General features: G+C 49.6%; 2 protein-coding genes across 5 annotated transcripts; one reads left to right on the forward strand and one right to left on the reverse strand.

Moving 5' to 3' along the window:
• Positions 1-454: 454 nt before the first annotated feature.
• On the reverse strand, positions 455-2,439 carry LOC119319379. The gene has a single exon (XM_037593867.1). It carries the CDS (start codon positions 2,437-2,439, stop codon positions 682-684), a length of 1,758 nt encoding a protein of 585 aa, XP_037449764.1. The 3' UTR covers positions 455-681.
• A 477-nt stretch (positions 2,440-2,916) lies between these two features.
• Positions 2,917-7,856, forward strand: LOC119317357. Of its 4 annotated transcripts, none has more exons than XM_037591794.1 (9): positions 2,917-3,365; positions 3,659-3,851; positions 4,595-4,887; positions 4,963-5,032; positions 5,229-5,284; positions 6,583-6,658; positions 6,746-6,782; positions 7,137-7,251; positions 7,485-7,856. In XM_037591794.1, exons 2-9 carry the CDS (start codon positions 3,666-3,668, stop codon positions 7,675-7,677), a joined length of 1,026 nt encoding a protein of 341 aa, XP_037447691.1. In that variant the 5' UTR covers positions 2,917-3,365; positions 3,659-3,665; the 3' UTR covers positions 7,678-7,856. The 4 variants fall into 4 exon arrangements, with proteins under 4 accessions (XP_037447691.1, XP_037447693.1, XP_037447694.1 ...); XM_037591797.1 differs by lacking the exon at positions 2,917-3,365 and adding an exon at positions 4,018-4,094 and having other exon boundaries at positions 3,785-3,851; XM_037591796.1 differs by lacking the exon at positions 3,659-3,851 and having other exon boundaries at positions 2,918-3,365.
• Positions 7,857-13,493: the final 5,637 nt, after the last annotated feature.

Here is a 13,493-nt window from a genome sequence, read left to right on the forward strand (position 1 = left end):
ACGTTGTTGTCTTTGTTATTGTAGGCCACATTGTAGCCTCCATCAAAATAGTTGTCATCCTCACTGTAAGTCACAATGTCATATTCTTTAGAAACCCCCGAATAAGCTACATATATGTACTCAGCTGTTTCAAACTCTCAGTAGTATGGTGAGATTGGAAATGAGAAGATGCATGAAATATACTGATTTCATTTTGAAATGTGTCACTCAGATAAATATCGCACACATGTTTTCATTTTGTTATATCTCTCTAAATTGTTGTTTAGTTCCGCCGCAACACGTGGGTGTCTTCTAGTAATACTGGTTTAGAAACTCTTGCGGAGCAACATATTAATCAATTAATTAATTACAGTTACATGATAGAAAGAGTAGAAGAAAATAAATCCAATGCTTTCTAAAAAACCGGAAGGAAACATGTTGGAAATAAGCCGACTTGCATAATTACAGTCGCCAACAGTAGTTCCCCGGAAGTTGGGATGGCGTATGCACACAGGGCATTCAGTTTCTAACTTTGCAATAATATTACATGCATATGCAGCATATACACCGAGCATATACTCCATATGACAATTAATATATGGTAAGTGCTTACTCTATATATATACGTACCCAACAAAGGTCAAAATCTAATTACTTGATCAGTAGATTAATTAATTGGTGTGACCTCGGCTGTGTGAGTAGTTAGGCTCCCTCCTGAGCACTCTTCTCGTTGTTCTCCGACGAGGAAATGCCGATGCCAACCTGCAGCCACGACAGCGACTCTCCGGCCACCTTCATGTCCTTGAGGTCGCTGACCTTGGCCCTCTTCGCACTGGTGCTATCGGCCTCGTCCTCCGTGGCCGCGCCGCCTCCGGCAGCTGCGTCGTTGCGGCTGCTCGTCCCGGTCTTGTTCACGTGGCTGGCGTTGCTGTGCCCCGTCCAGGACTGCACATACATGGACGCCGGCGCGTTGAGGCAGAGCGGGATGTCGTTGAGCTCGGCGGCCTGTCTGGTGGCGACCGCCTCAGCCGACGGATTTGTTGGCACGTTGAGATCAAGGATTCGCTGGTCCGCCGCGTCGAACATCGGGCGGCCGAGGGTGAGGTGGTGGCACATGGCCGCCATGAGGTGATCGGGAACGACGGGCTGGAGCTTGGCGGGGTCCGTTGCGCTGGAGGTGAGCCAGTGGCACCGCTTGTGGCCCCCGAGCGCTTGCCCCGACGTGAACACGCGGTGGCAGATGGAGCATTCGTGCACCTTCCCCTTCTTCTTGAACGGAGAAAAGGCGGCTGCTACCGGCGCTGCATCAGCGATCGGCATAATGGCCATTTCCGTCGTTGCTGCGGGCACAACGAACTCGCCGGCGCCAACACTCGTCGCCTTGCCGGCATCGAGGTTACCCGACTTCCCTTCTGCAGTGCTGGTATCTCCTACAGCCTCAGGGATGGCCCTGGTGTTGTCGTGTAGAGCAGCCGATGCCATAGCCTGTTGGTGGGTACTCTCGTTGCGGCTGCTCTCAAGCTTGGCGGCGAAGCACCCTTTAACTTTCTTGTGGCTGGCACGGTGCCCGCCGAGAGCCTGGTGTGAGGTGAACACCTTCTTGCACGCCTTGCATTCAAACAAGCCGCGTGGGACGGTTGGAACGTGCTGCGCCACTACCACCTGAGGCGCAGAAAACTTGAACTGTGCTGTCATGGGAGGGATGATCGAGAGCGGTTGTGGCACCAGGAGTTTATTCCTTTCTTCATCCTTGCTCGCTGATGCGGACGACTCCTGGTCGGCATCCACATGCACTGTTGGTTGCGTGACACGAGACGAGGAGAGCATGACGAGGCAATTGGCAAGGTCCTCCTCCTCGCTTGATGGGGCCGGCTGTTGCACTTCCGATATGGCACTGCTCCCGGCGATCATCACCTTGGCGCGGCGTGACCGTTTCCCCTTTGACCACCCGGAGGCCAACGCCAGGTCCCCTTCCTCCTCGTCGTCCTCATCCAAGCCTTCGTCGGCGTTATTATGCGGTGGCGACGACGAACGGAGCGAGCCATCCAAATCATCGTCCTCGTCAAAGCTGCACCTTCCATGATCCAGCAACGACTTCCACGACGTGAACTCCTTCCCGCAGTTCTCGCACACCCGGCAGTTCCGTAGCCGTCCAGGGTTGACGCGGAGCCCGTACATGCGTTTGGCCGTCGTCGGCGACGGGCTCCCCGCCTCGGACGATTCGCCGACACCGCCGCCATCATCATCGAAGGCATCCTCGGCGGCTAGCGCGTCGTCCGCGATCCCGTGCGCCCTCATGTGCCCGCCGAGCGCCCGTCCGCACATGAACCCCTTCTTGCACACCTTGCAGTGGTGCTTGTAGGCCTGGGGCGCCGGCGGCGGGGGAGGAGGCGGGCGCGGCGGTGCCGGGATCAGCTGCATCTGCGCCACCGGCTGCTGGTTCTCCATGACCATGGCCATGATCGGTCGGCGGGGTGTTCGTTCGGGCAATGGCGCGCATTAGGGGGGAGCTAGGACCGGATATTGGTGGCGCGTGGCCCGTATATATCTGCATGCCACTACTAAAGATAGTGGTGCAGTGAACTAGAATAGACATGGGATTGCTTTAGCTTGTACGGCTGCAATGGCTCCGTACCGACTTGCCCCTGCATGCACGGGGACTTGAAAGATTCGTTCTCGTGTGTACGATTGACGCGCGCGCCAAGAAAAAGTACCACTCCGTAGTACTCGCTTGCATGCATCATCCATCCGCAAAAAAAAGGAAAAAGAACTTAAAAAAAAAAGCTTGCATGCATCCGGGGCTGCGTTGGCCCATGGGCTAATCAACTAAGATTTTATTTTTTGAGTGGACTGGGCTCGGTAGAAAACCAAGTCGTTTGAGGCCCAAACCAACTAGCGGTTGAGTGACTAGAGCGGATCCAGATTCCAGATCGATCAGCCACCGGCGTACCTCGACGGACCACCGCACGCATCCCCTCCTCTGCTCCATTCGTGCTCCCTGCGCCTCGCGCCGCCGCGGCCAGCGCACACCCAATCTCCTCCCCTCTCACGCTCCCCTCGACGGCTGGCGTACGCTGGGTTAAGTTACATCTCTCGTCGCCGGCGGTGGACGCTGTGCGAACCGTACTCGCCTCCCTCTCCGCCCCAGCGCTCGCTCGCACGACGAAACGCGCGGACCTGCCTCCGCGTCGCTCCGTTCGCGACCCCGGCAGGCAACGCCGGCGGCCAGCGACGACGAACGACGAATCCCTAGCGCCCGCCCTCCGTCGTGCCCCTGCTTCCACCCCACTCCGCGCGCCCTCCTTCATCTGCACCACTCCGTCCGTGACCCTGCGTGCGCCGGTGAGCAGTGCCGCCGAGAGGACGACCTCCGCAGCGGCGCGAAGGTGAGTTTTCTCTCCTATCCCTCGGAGTCACTTGTGTGGTTTATTTTTCCCGGGCACCTCTCCAGTTTGGTAACCCTAGAACGGATGTCTCGGGGGAGAATTGATTTTAACCCCCCAGTTCGCTCGCCTTGGATCTTTATGTCCCTTTCTTCGTTTGCCTAGCTCTGAAGCCCCCCAGTACGACTTGATTCTTGCCGATTGCCCCTTTTGCGTTGTTATCTATTCAGTTAGCTAATAATGCAAGAAAAACTGATCCTATAATGTTCTGATTTGACTAATTTGCCCTCGTGCAGTTTCCTCATGACCCAGCACCACGCGATGCGAGGAGGGCTAGCACGTTCGTTCTTCGCCCCTGCCGCCAGAGCCGCCGCGCCCTGCTGTCCGTCGCCCCTGCTGCTCCGCCGCGCCTTGCCGTCCGTCCCCCCTGCTGCTGCGCGGCGTCCCCCCCTCCCCTCTCCCCTCCCGCCGCCCTCCATTGCTGGCAAGGCAAGCTTCTCCCCTTCCGTTTCCATGGATTTTGCTTGGTTCCTCTTATATGGTTGTCTAAATCCTAGAAACCCTAGGTGCTGAGGGAGTTTCACATGGGGATTTCTGTCTATTCGCATTTTTATTTGATGGTTATATCTACTAACAAATTTGTTAAACATCAAAGGGGGGCATCAGGAAGAGCTAGACAGAACTGGGGGGCTTCAGAGCAAGGCAAACGAAGAAAGGGGCATAAGATCCAAGGCGAGTGAACTGGGGGGGTTAAAATCAATTCTCCCGTTAGATGCGTGTTTGACTCTCACCCCACCACCTTGGGGCTTTGGTTTAGATTTTATGCAGACAGATTTGATTTTGGATTGGGTAATGGCCCTTGTCTGCTGTTGAGTTGGACCACCTAAATTGGAATTCGATAATCATCTGTCTGGAGCTCCATTGCTGCAGCCACTAGGTACTGCAGCTTGAGCAGCAGTTTTTTCTTAAACATTCTAGTTCAGATTAGGTTTGTGCTACCCTTGGCTAAGCGTATATTTGGACGGAGATCTCACGTTGAGGTGGTAAAATCGATGACCAGCAAGAAGTGAGCCCAACGCAGTGTAATTTCTTAGTTGGATTTACTGCTGGTTTGTCAGTTTGTCCAATTGAATGTTTCTTGCTTGATTCCGTTTTCATTGTAAGTCTCGTATTTAACAAGTTATTGCTTCATTAGTAACAGCATGATAAATCCGCTGAATTGATCTATTCAGATAATAAAGATGGACGAGGTCACACAAGCCGTTGAAAACCTGAAAAGTGAATGGAGCCAAGCAGTTGCACAGCTTGAGGTGTGCATTGCTGCAATTGAATCCTGTGGGAAGATGGGGAAAGGGACAGAAGAAGCAATGTCTCTTCCTAGGTTGAACGGTTCTGCACAGGATGCACTGCAATTGCTGAATGCACTGCAATGCAGGCTTGATCTTCTGGCAGAGCAGCTACCCACTTTTGAAGAAGTTCAGTCTGGACAGGCAACCTTAGGATCATGGAAGGAACAGTATCAGCGGTATTCTGTTCTTAGAGCTCTTTTTATTTGCTTTGTTTCTTTAGTTTTTGTATACATCTGACTTTTTGTTTTCAGGCTGCGTGCGACCCTGAGGAGTGCTAACTTACAAGCAAAAGTGAACATTGGAAAAGCTGCTCAAGAAGAGGTGTGTGATTTTTTTTTTCAGAGTATGCTCCATTAATTTGATATACTCCCTCCGTCCCATAATATAAGTCATTTTTGCAAGCTATGTTAGCTTGCAAAAACGTCTTATATTATGGAGGAAGTACTTTATTACCTGAGCAATACTAGCTTGCCTGTAATTTTAAGGTGCTCTCACATTCTAATTTTGCTCTCTCTAGAGGGAGCTTCTTCTGGGAGGTGGAGAAGAGTCCACTATTCGGAGGCGTAATCTCCAGTAAGTTGATCAAATGAGGTCTTTGTATTGTTGGTATATTTTTGAAATATTTGAGACGTTAGCTGTAGAATGTGTTTGATGATCTGTTCAGTTTCACGGGAATTTATAGCAAGTGTAGAATTCGTGAAGGCCTGCAAAGGCTGTGAATTTTCAGTTCTAACGGAACAGGTCTACTTTCGTCACTCGGACTATTGAGAAAGTCTATTTAACTCCTTGAATTATGGAACTGGTTATTTAACTCTCTCAGATGGCCATTAGTGGTTTGGATTAGTGGTTCTGCTGACATGGAGGTGGTTTTGCCACACTGGCAACTTATATGATGGAATATTTGTCATGGTGACATCCAGTCAATAATCAGCAGCAAATCAAAAAAATGTACCTCTTCTCTTCTTCTCCTTCATCCTATTCTGTTCACTTGCCCGCCCCATCGCCGGCAGAACTCCCATGAATGTCATGCTCAGTTAAACTGCAGGGAGCAACAGTAACTGTATGAGAAAACTCAAGATTTTGGTAGGATTTATGCCGCCCCAAGCACATGTCTTGCCTAGAAGAATGCAGATATACTATTCCATTTTATTGAGAAATTCTGTAATTGATGACATCTTTTTTGAAGGTGGATACGTCAGTTAACCATGATAAATGACGGAGAATCTGAAGTAACTGAATCCAAACAAGAATTATTGAAATAGGCACATGCTAAAAAAGAACATATATAAAATGGTAAAATACACAAATTTGCCAATGACTCCTGTGCTTGAGGAAGAGCTTGGCTGCTAAAGGGATCAACAAGCTTGTTCGCTAAGTAGGCGCAACCAGACAGGTGTGATGGTTGGCTTCTACAGTGAGTGTTGCAAGGTTGGAAGTTGGAGTCATTGAGACAGTCGGTGTGCATAGGGTGTGACAGGCAGCTGGCATGTTGGGAATGTGTCGACATAGCAGCAGCAGCAGCCACTGCCACGCATAGTTAATCAATCATGATCTCACCTCCTTTCTATGCAGACAGTGTGGTACTCACTGGGGATGCTTGGAGATTGGCAGTGATGTGTGCAGTGATGGAGGGTTATGTCCCTATGGGTGACTGGCATGCTGATGTTCACCACCATATGGAGAGAACAGGGATAAAGATAACTTTCCTTGAACTATGAAATGTGGTCAAGAAATTAGAAATCGTTGTGTTGATGTAACTCATTTATATGACCTCAAAATGTTGCACCAATTAAAGAATCGCCTGCTATATTTGTTATTTCATTCTGTAATTTCTGTTTATACAATGAACATGAACCTTCTAAATGATGTAGGACAAAGGCTGGGATGACATCCGCTGCAGAAAGTATTACTGAGAGCCTCCGTAGGTCTCGGCAGTTGATGGTTCAGGTTAGCACGCCTCCGTAGGAGTATCTCATATGCTAATGATTTTCTGGTCGTAAGTTCAGAAGTAATTTATTACAGATGTTTTGACAGGAAGTGGAAAGAAGTGCTAATACCTTGTCAACTTTTGGTAAGTTTTCCTGTGATTAAGCCTGTGCCCGATGCTCGCTTGTAAGGATCTGTACATTTAAGCGTGTGAGGAACCTGATGATAATTACTCACTCACTCATCCTGAGAAAGGATCTTGGCTATGAACAGAAATGGATCACTAGCTTGTGCAGCAAATTGAATGAAACTTTCGTCCGAAGTAAACATTTAAGTCTGGTGTTCATTTACTGTTATGGAAAACTTGGAGTACTAAGGAACCATGGCAGTCATGTGCTTCAAGTTTTCCATATGAATAACTACTCCTTTTCTGCCATTTTAACACATTTCCAGACCTATCAAGGTCAAGTTGCTAGCTAATTTCAATCTTTTTATGCAGATGAATCGACAAGTGTTCTCCGAAAGGCTGAAGGTGAGTATCAAGGGCACCGCTCTTTGCTGATGCGCACCCGTGGTATGCTCTCCACGATGCAACGACAAGATGTTCTCGATAGGTATGTAGCATCAATCTTTTGTAGAACTCAGAACCAACCTTATTACCAGTCGTTTACAATGTGGTCGTACAGTCTTCGTTCTGGCCTTTTATAGTCAAACAAAAAGAAGTGGAACAAATGGGTTTAACTCCTGTCGCGCTAAGCATTTGGCTTCCATCTGCAGGACAAGTTTCTGCTTTTGTAACAACAATACTGCGTGGGCCATGCCAGTTTCTAACTATTATCTGTTCCAGGATCATCCTGACCATTGGGTTCCTCGTGTTCTCCTTGGCGGTTCTCTATGTTGTCTCAAGACGTATTGGCCTGTTGACACTGCAAAGGAAGCTGGCTGATGCTATCAGATCAGGCTCAGTATCAGCTGGAGACATCTTGGCTAAAGTGCAGGAGGGACCTGCCCCAACAAATGCTCCTTATGATGAACTGTGATTTTACTTCCATCCATTGTTTATACATGAGCTTACATCCAGAGGCAAGCTTACCTTTCAGAGTTCTTATTTCTTATTAGTACATGTTGTCTAAAGTAACGTTTGCCCAAAAAGGCTATACTGGTGCATTAACCTGCTGTTAGACTTGAGTTGAAATCGGAGTATGCTTTATGTTGCTTCCATCAAGCCTCAAAACTCTGTACAGTTATAATGCATTCTCTCTCTCTCTCTCTCTCTCTCTAACCCTAAACCTCTCTCTCTCTCTACATTACCTTGGGAGTATTAGTATTATGGGAAAGGAAAACGTTTCGAGCCGGCGGACCGGCTGAAGCTTGCGCCGGTCGCCTGCGTGCCTGCCACACACGCGCACTGCCTACGGGTCCGATGCACCGTTTCACCACGCGCGAGCACTGCTGCCTTATCTATCCCCTTTGTTTTCCTCACCACACATTCCATCTTTCTCGCCCCATCCATCCCCAATCCTATCCTCGCCGCACGCTTCACCAGCTGTGCTCGTCTCTGCTTCTTCCTCCACACGGCGAGGCAGCGGCTGACATATGGTCCTGCGTGGCAGTGGCCGTCGGGGGTCTCCGACCATGGGAGCACCACCATACACCTTTGCACACCATTTCTGTCGACGGTGACAAGTGCTACAATGAGCACACGCTGGTGCTGCAGACGGCGGCGACAATTGCTGGAGACCTGCGACAACAAGCGATGTGGCCTTTTTGCTGCAACCGTGCATCCCAGAGATGAAACTGGTGCCCCTGCTGCTTCAACGGACCAAAGGTCTTCACGCCGTGAAGACGGCCGGCGGGCTGCGGACGACCCTTTTTTTGCTGCGACCGGCCATCCATTTGCTGGAACCGGCATGAGCTTTTGCTGCCATTCGGTCATGCAATGTGCTGGAATCAGGCCCCTCACCGGCTTCCACGTGTTTTTTTTTGCTGAAACCACTGTGTATTTTTGCTACAATCCTTCTTCTCTTTGCTACAATCGAAACCGATGAGTCTCCTTGCTGAGTTATTTTGCTGGAACTAGCGTTCATTTTTGCTGGAACTAGCATTGTTTTTTGCTACAAATCAATTACCGAAGCTGTTCATGCTGAGCTTGATTTTGCTGGAAATGATGTCTTTTTTTGCTGGAACCTTATAATGATTTTGCTTCAACCAGTCACTGAGCATTTGTTGCTTTCTTAGATCTTTTTTTTTAGGAAAATTTTATTTTTGCCACTCTAATTTTTGCCCACTTTACTTATGCCGCTCTAGAATTTGACATCTCACTCTTGCCACTCCTACCTTTTGACAATACATCACAAATGCCATTGGATGGCAAAAGCAATATTTTTTTCTATCACTTTTGCCACTCTTAGATTTTAAAATGTATCACAATTGCCACTCTAAATTTTTTGTTTTTGTCATGGAATGGCAATTGTGATAATTGTCAAAAGCTAAGGGTGGCAAAAGTGATACGTCAAATTCTAAAGTGGCATAACCAAAGTGGACAAAAACTAGAGTGGCAAAAACAAAATTTTCCTTTTTTGCTGGATACGACGGTGCAAGCCGACAACCGCGGCGAGCCGGAGGCGGGGGTTACGCTGGGTATGCTGCAATCATGGCGCCCGCATGATGGATTTGTCCGTTTTTAGAGCTACATCCATAGTGAATCGCGCCTAAAATCAATGATGGTCGTGATGAAATCCTGACTGCCAGGGGCAGGACCTCGCCGGAGCTCGTTGGGCATGACCACAATGGCGACGAGAAGGGGGTGGTGGTGTGCCTGTGGGGAGCGTGTGGAACCTCATTTTTCCTGTTCCCATATGCGTGCGGGGCTGAGCAGGAAGACGGGAAAAGAGAGGAAGAAGAGTCTGAGATATGACGGTTCGCGTTTTCTAGATCGGGTAGTTAGCAGCCGACCGGCAGAATGTTTGGGCCGGCCACCGGTGCCTATTATTGCCCCATGGGAAAACCAACATCCGTTCACATATATTACGAGTGTGTTTTTTAGTACAGTACTAAAACCTATATTCAGGTCGATGAGGTGTATAACTACTATATTCTAATTTCTAAAATAGCAAGGGAAACGCTGGAAGAGGATTTGTGGCTCTCGGGTGCCACACACCCCTATATAAATATAGCATTAAAAACATATTAGGAAATTTCAAAAAAATTTGAATTTTTTTGGGATATGAAACCTGGGTGCCCATTGTACACATATGTTCAGTTTCGCGAGGAATGGGTGCCCGTGGTAATGTCAGTAAAAAAGACAAAAAAGTATGTGTAGAAAAAAATTAGGTGTAACGTATGTCGGTTCGTAATTCTTGCGCCGCGGATACCACGGGCACCCATTCCCACGAAAATGAACGCGGGTGTACAATGGTCACTCATGTTTCGTATCCCAAAATTTCAGATTTTTTTTGATATTTTTAATTGCTATTTTTATATAGGGGTGTGTGACACCCGGGAGCTCCTGTGTATTTTCCGGGAAACGCTTAGCCTCACCCGGCTGATAGTTGGTTGCTCGTCAACCGCCTCTGTGACCGCTCGATCAGAATTTGATCGAGGGGCACACAACAATCCTACCACATAAATTAGTTTTGCAACACTGTCCTCGTTGCAAGACACGCGAGAGCAACTGAAGGGTCTTCTTCCTCCAGCCTCCTCCTGTTCCCATCCTCCTCGACATGCTGCCTTGAGTCAGGGTGCTCCTCTGGCTGCCACCCTTCCCACAACACCCACCAGTGTCGCCTGCACACACCACCACTCTGTGCCGTTCCGCATCATCCAGACTGACCCCATTCTGTCTCAGATCCCCTTCAGGAGGTTGCTTCGTCCCAGATCAGGCTAACGCTACCTCATCGTGCAGGAGGTTGTCGATGCCTTGTCTCCCAGGCAGGCCATGCCCCCTCATCGCAAACCGTGCCACATTGCTATGTCTCCAAATCGAGCCGCACCGCCTCACCTCAATTGAATGATGGTGTTGCAAATAGTGGCGGTGCTGCGCAACGACGTCGGCGTTTCTACAACATCACCTATGCTGTGAAGTTTCTGCAATATCATCAATGTTGCAAGAATTTTATATATCTAACTATCTAACCCCCACTAACCTCAAGGGAAGTGCTACGCGTCGACCAGATGATAATCCTACAAGATCGGCCGTCCGGGCTATCATTCGGTGGAGCCACGGACAACTGTATGATCTCTCCTAATGAGTTGTTGAGCTTTTGCAACAAGCCCCGTGTTGCGCTTAGCGGTTTGCAACACAGACTTGTTGCCATCCTCCAGGAAAACACTTTTTTTTGCTTTGTCTACCCAACAACCATCCAATCTACTTGTTGGGCCTTTGCAATAAGCATCATGTTGGGCTAGCGTTTTGCAACATGAGTCTTGTTGCAATCCCCGAGCATTTTTGTTTTTTTCCTCACCGTGCTGAGGCGTTGCAACAAGTCTCATGTTGTGCTCGACCCTTTGCAACATGAGGGTTATTGTAATACTAAGCATTTTCTTTTGTTTTTTCTGCGTCTGATCTACTAGCTGAACTTTTGCAACAAGTCTTGTGTTGCGCTTAGCTCTTTGGGACATGAGCTTTATTGTAAATCACTCTAACAATTTTTTCCTTTTTTTTCTACATGGTCTGCAATGTAGTTCATGTTACGTTTGGGCATCTTGCAACAAGGGCCATGTTATAGAAGGCTCAGCCATGAGCACATGGCGCGTGCACAACGCGGCGGACGTTTCACGTCAAATCGGCCACGGGAAGCGTTTCTCCTAACCTATCTATATTTTATATCTAAATAGCTAATCTGCATTAAACTATTTCTCTTAGTATGCAAGCATGTCACCTCATTATTAAATTATTTGTCCTAACATGCAAGCATACTACCTCATCAATTAACATGAACGAAAACGGGTCCATCTCAATATGCAACCATTCACAGAAAAAGTCGCAACTCAACATGCAAACATGTATAAGAATTTCTATTCTATTATGTTATCCATATTTCATAAAAAAAAATTACAACTATATAATAATTACACACAATAAATCATATGCACTTTTAGATTTAGTCCCCGTATTATTGCTTTAAATGATTATTTTTAAAATATTACTTTAAATATTCATATTTCGTACAATCAAATATCATTAAAATATATTATGAAAATATTTTCAGAACAACGTGGTATCATCTACTACCTCTGGCTTAATATAAGACGTTTTGTGAACTAGCCTGTGATTTGATGATTACATAGACAGTGGTATCCCTAGCCCACCAAGATTTTTAAGTCTTGATACTCACATTTATTATAAGTAAGATTGTGCAGGTGTATTCGTAGAGATGAGTGTAGCGCGTATATATGAATGCATGCGTCTGTATTGTATGTATTAAAAAAATAAGACATTTTCTTTGCACCATGGTTGTATCAAAAAGCGTCTTATATTTTTATTGCGGGAGTAGATAATTAAGTGGACGCACACGGCACATCCCGGATGGTGAATACTCTATTCTGAATCACATCCATCCATTGACTCAATCTTCTTTTGATTCTAGCATAACGATGAGTAATCAACATTAAGTTAGTTCGTGCCCGCCAGATCCAAGGATCAGAGTTTCCCCCGGAACCGCATGACGGGCGGTGAGAGCCGCGACGACGCCTTCAAGAAAGGAGCGAGCTTCGCCGTCGCCGGTCCGTCTGAAGATAGAGCAGGTTTTCATCCCGGTCTACACTCACCGCCACCGACCTCTACACCCCGGCAACCACACCGCCCACACGGCCATGATCACCGGGCAACGCCAAGACACGGGCTCTGCCCAAGAGCACCATGCACCGCCACTAGGGCCGCCGCCGGCATCCAAGACCTTGAAACCACCACACCCGAGACCCGCCGCTACCCCAACCAAAGAGACGAGCATAAAAGAAGACGCCTTTGCACCCCTGGCCCACCCCAGCGTCGAGACCCAATAGGTCGTCCAACACTGGCATCCATCGACCCATCCTGCAGCCCGGAACGTGAGACGAGATCGGTCCTGCAGCACCATGGGGCGGGGACGGAGTCAGTCCTGCTGCACCGTGCGCGAGACGAGCTCGGTCCTGCGGCACTGTGCGCGAGACGACCTCGGTCCTGCTGCACCGGGCGCGAGACGAGCGATGGACCGCAGCTAGGAAAGGGCCAACCCTTCGAAGGGAGTAACGACCGAGCGCCGAGGAGATGAAGTGAAGGCCGAAATGGTCCGGTCGCAGACAAGCCGACGCCGGAGAAGCCGGTCGCCGCCGCAAGCAGATCCGCCAAGCCACCATGGTGCCGCCATGACACCGCGAGTCCACCACCGCCGGACCTCCACATGTCGGTGCCCACGGCCGGAGCAACGGCCACGCCCAGCCGCTGCCCTACCCGCGTCGCCCGACGCTCTCATAGCGCCGGAGCCGCCGGGCATGCACCACCGCCGCCACACGCCACCGACCGACCCCCACCACCAGATCCGGCTGGATCCAGCAAGGGGCCGACTGTGCGCCACCTCCCGAGACGGGAGCGCCGCAGCCGCCCCGCCATGCACGAGCCCCAGGGCGCCGGCGCACCGCCACCAGCCAGCCGTCCTGCGAGCCCGCCGTCGAGCCGCTGGACCCCGCGAAGACCAGCGCCGCAGCTCGAGGAGACCGCCCCATGCCAGTGTCCCACGAACAGGGGGGAGAAGGGCCCCCCCCGCCGCCGCGCCCCCCGGGCTTTGCCCGACGGAGCTCGCCGGCAACGACAGGGGGGAGGGGAGGAAGGAGGGTTCGAGGCTGCAGAGGAACGGATACCCCCGGCGCGCGCGGGCGC

Source organism: Triticum dicoccoides, chromosome 6A (assembly GCF_002162155.2).
Source record: "Triticum dicoccoides isolate Atlit2015 ecotype Zavitan chromosome 6A, WEW_v2.0, whole genome shotgun sequence".
NCBI lineage: Eukaryota > Viridiplantae > Streptophyta > Magnoliopsida > Poales > Poaceae > Triticum > Triticum dicoccoides.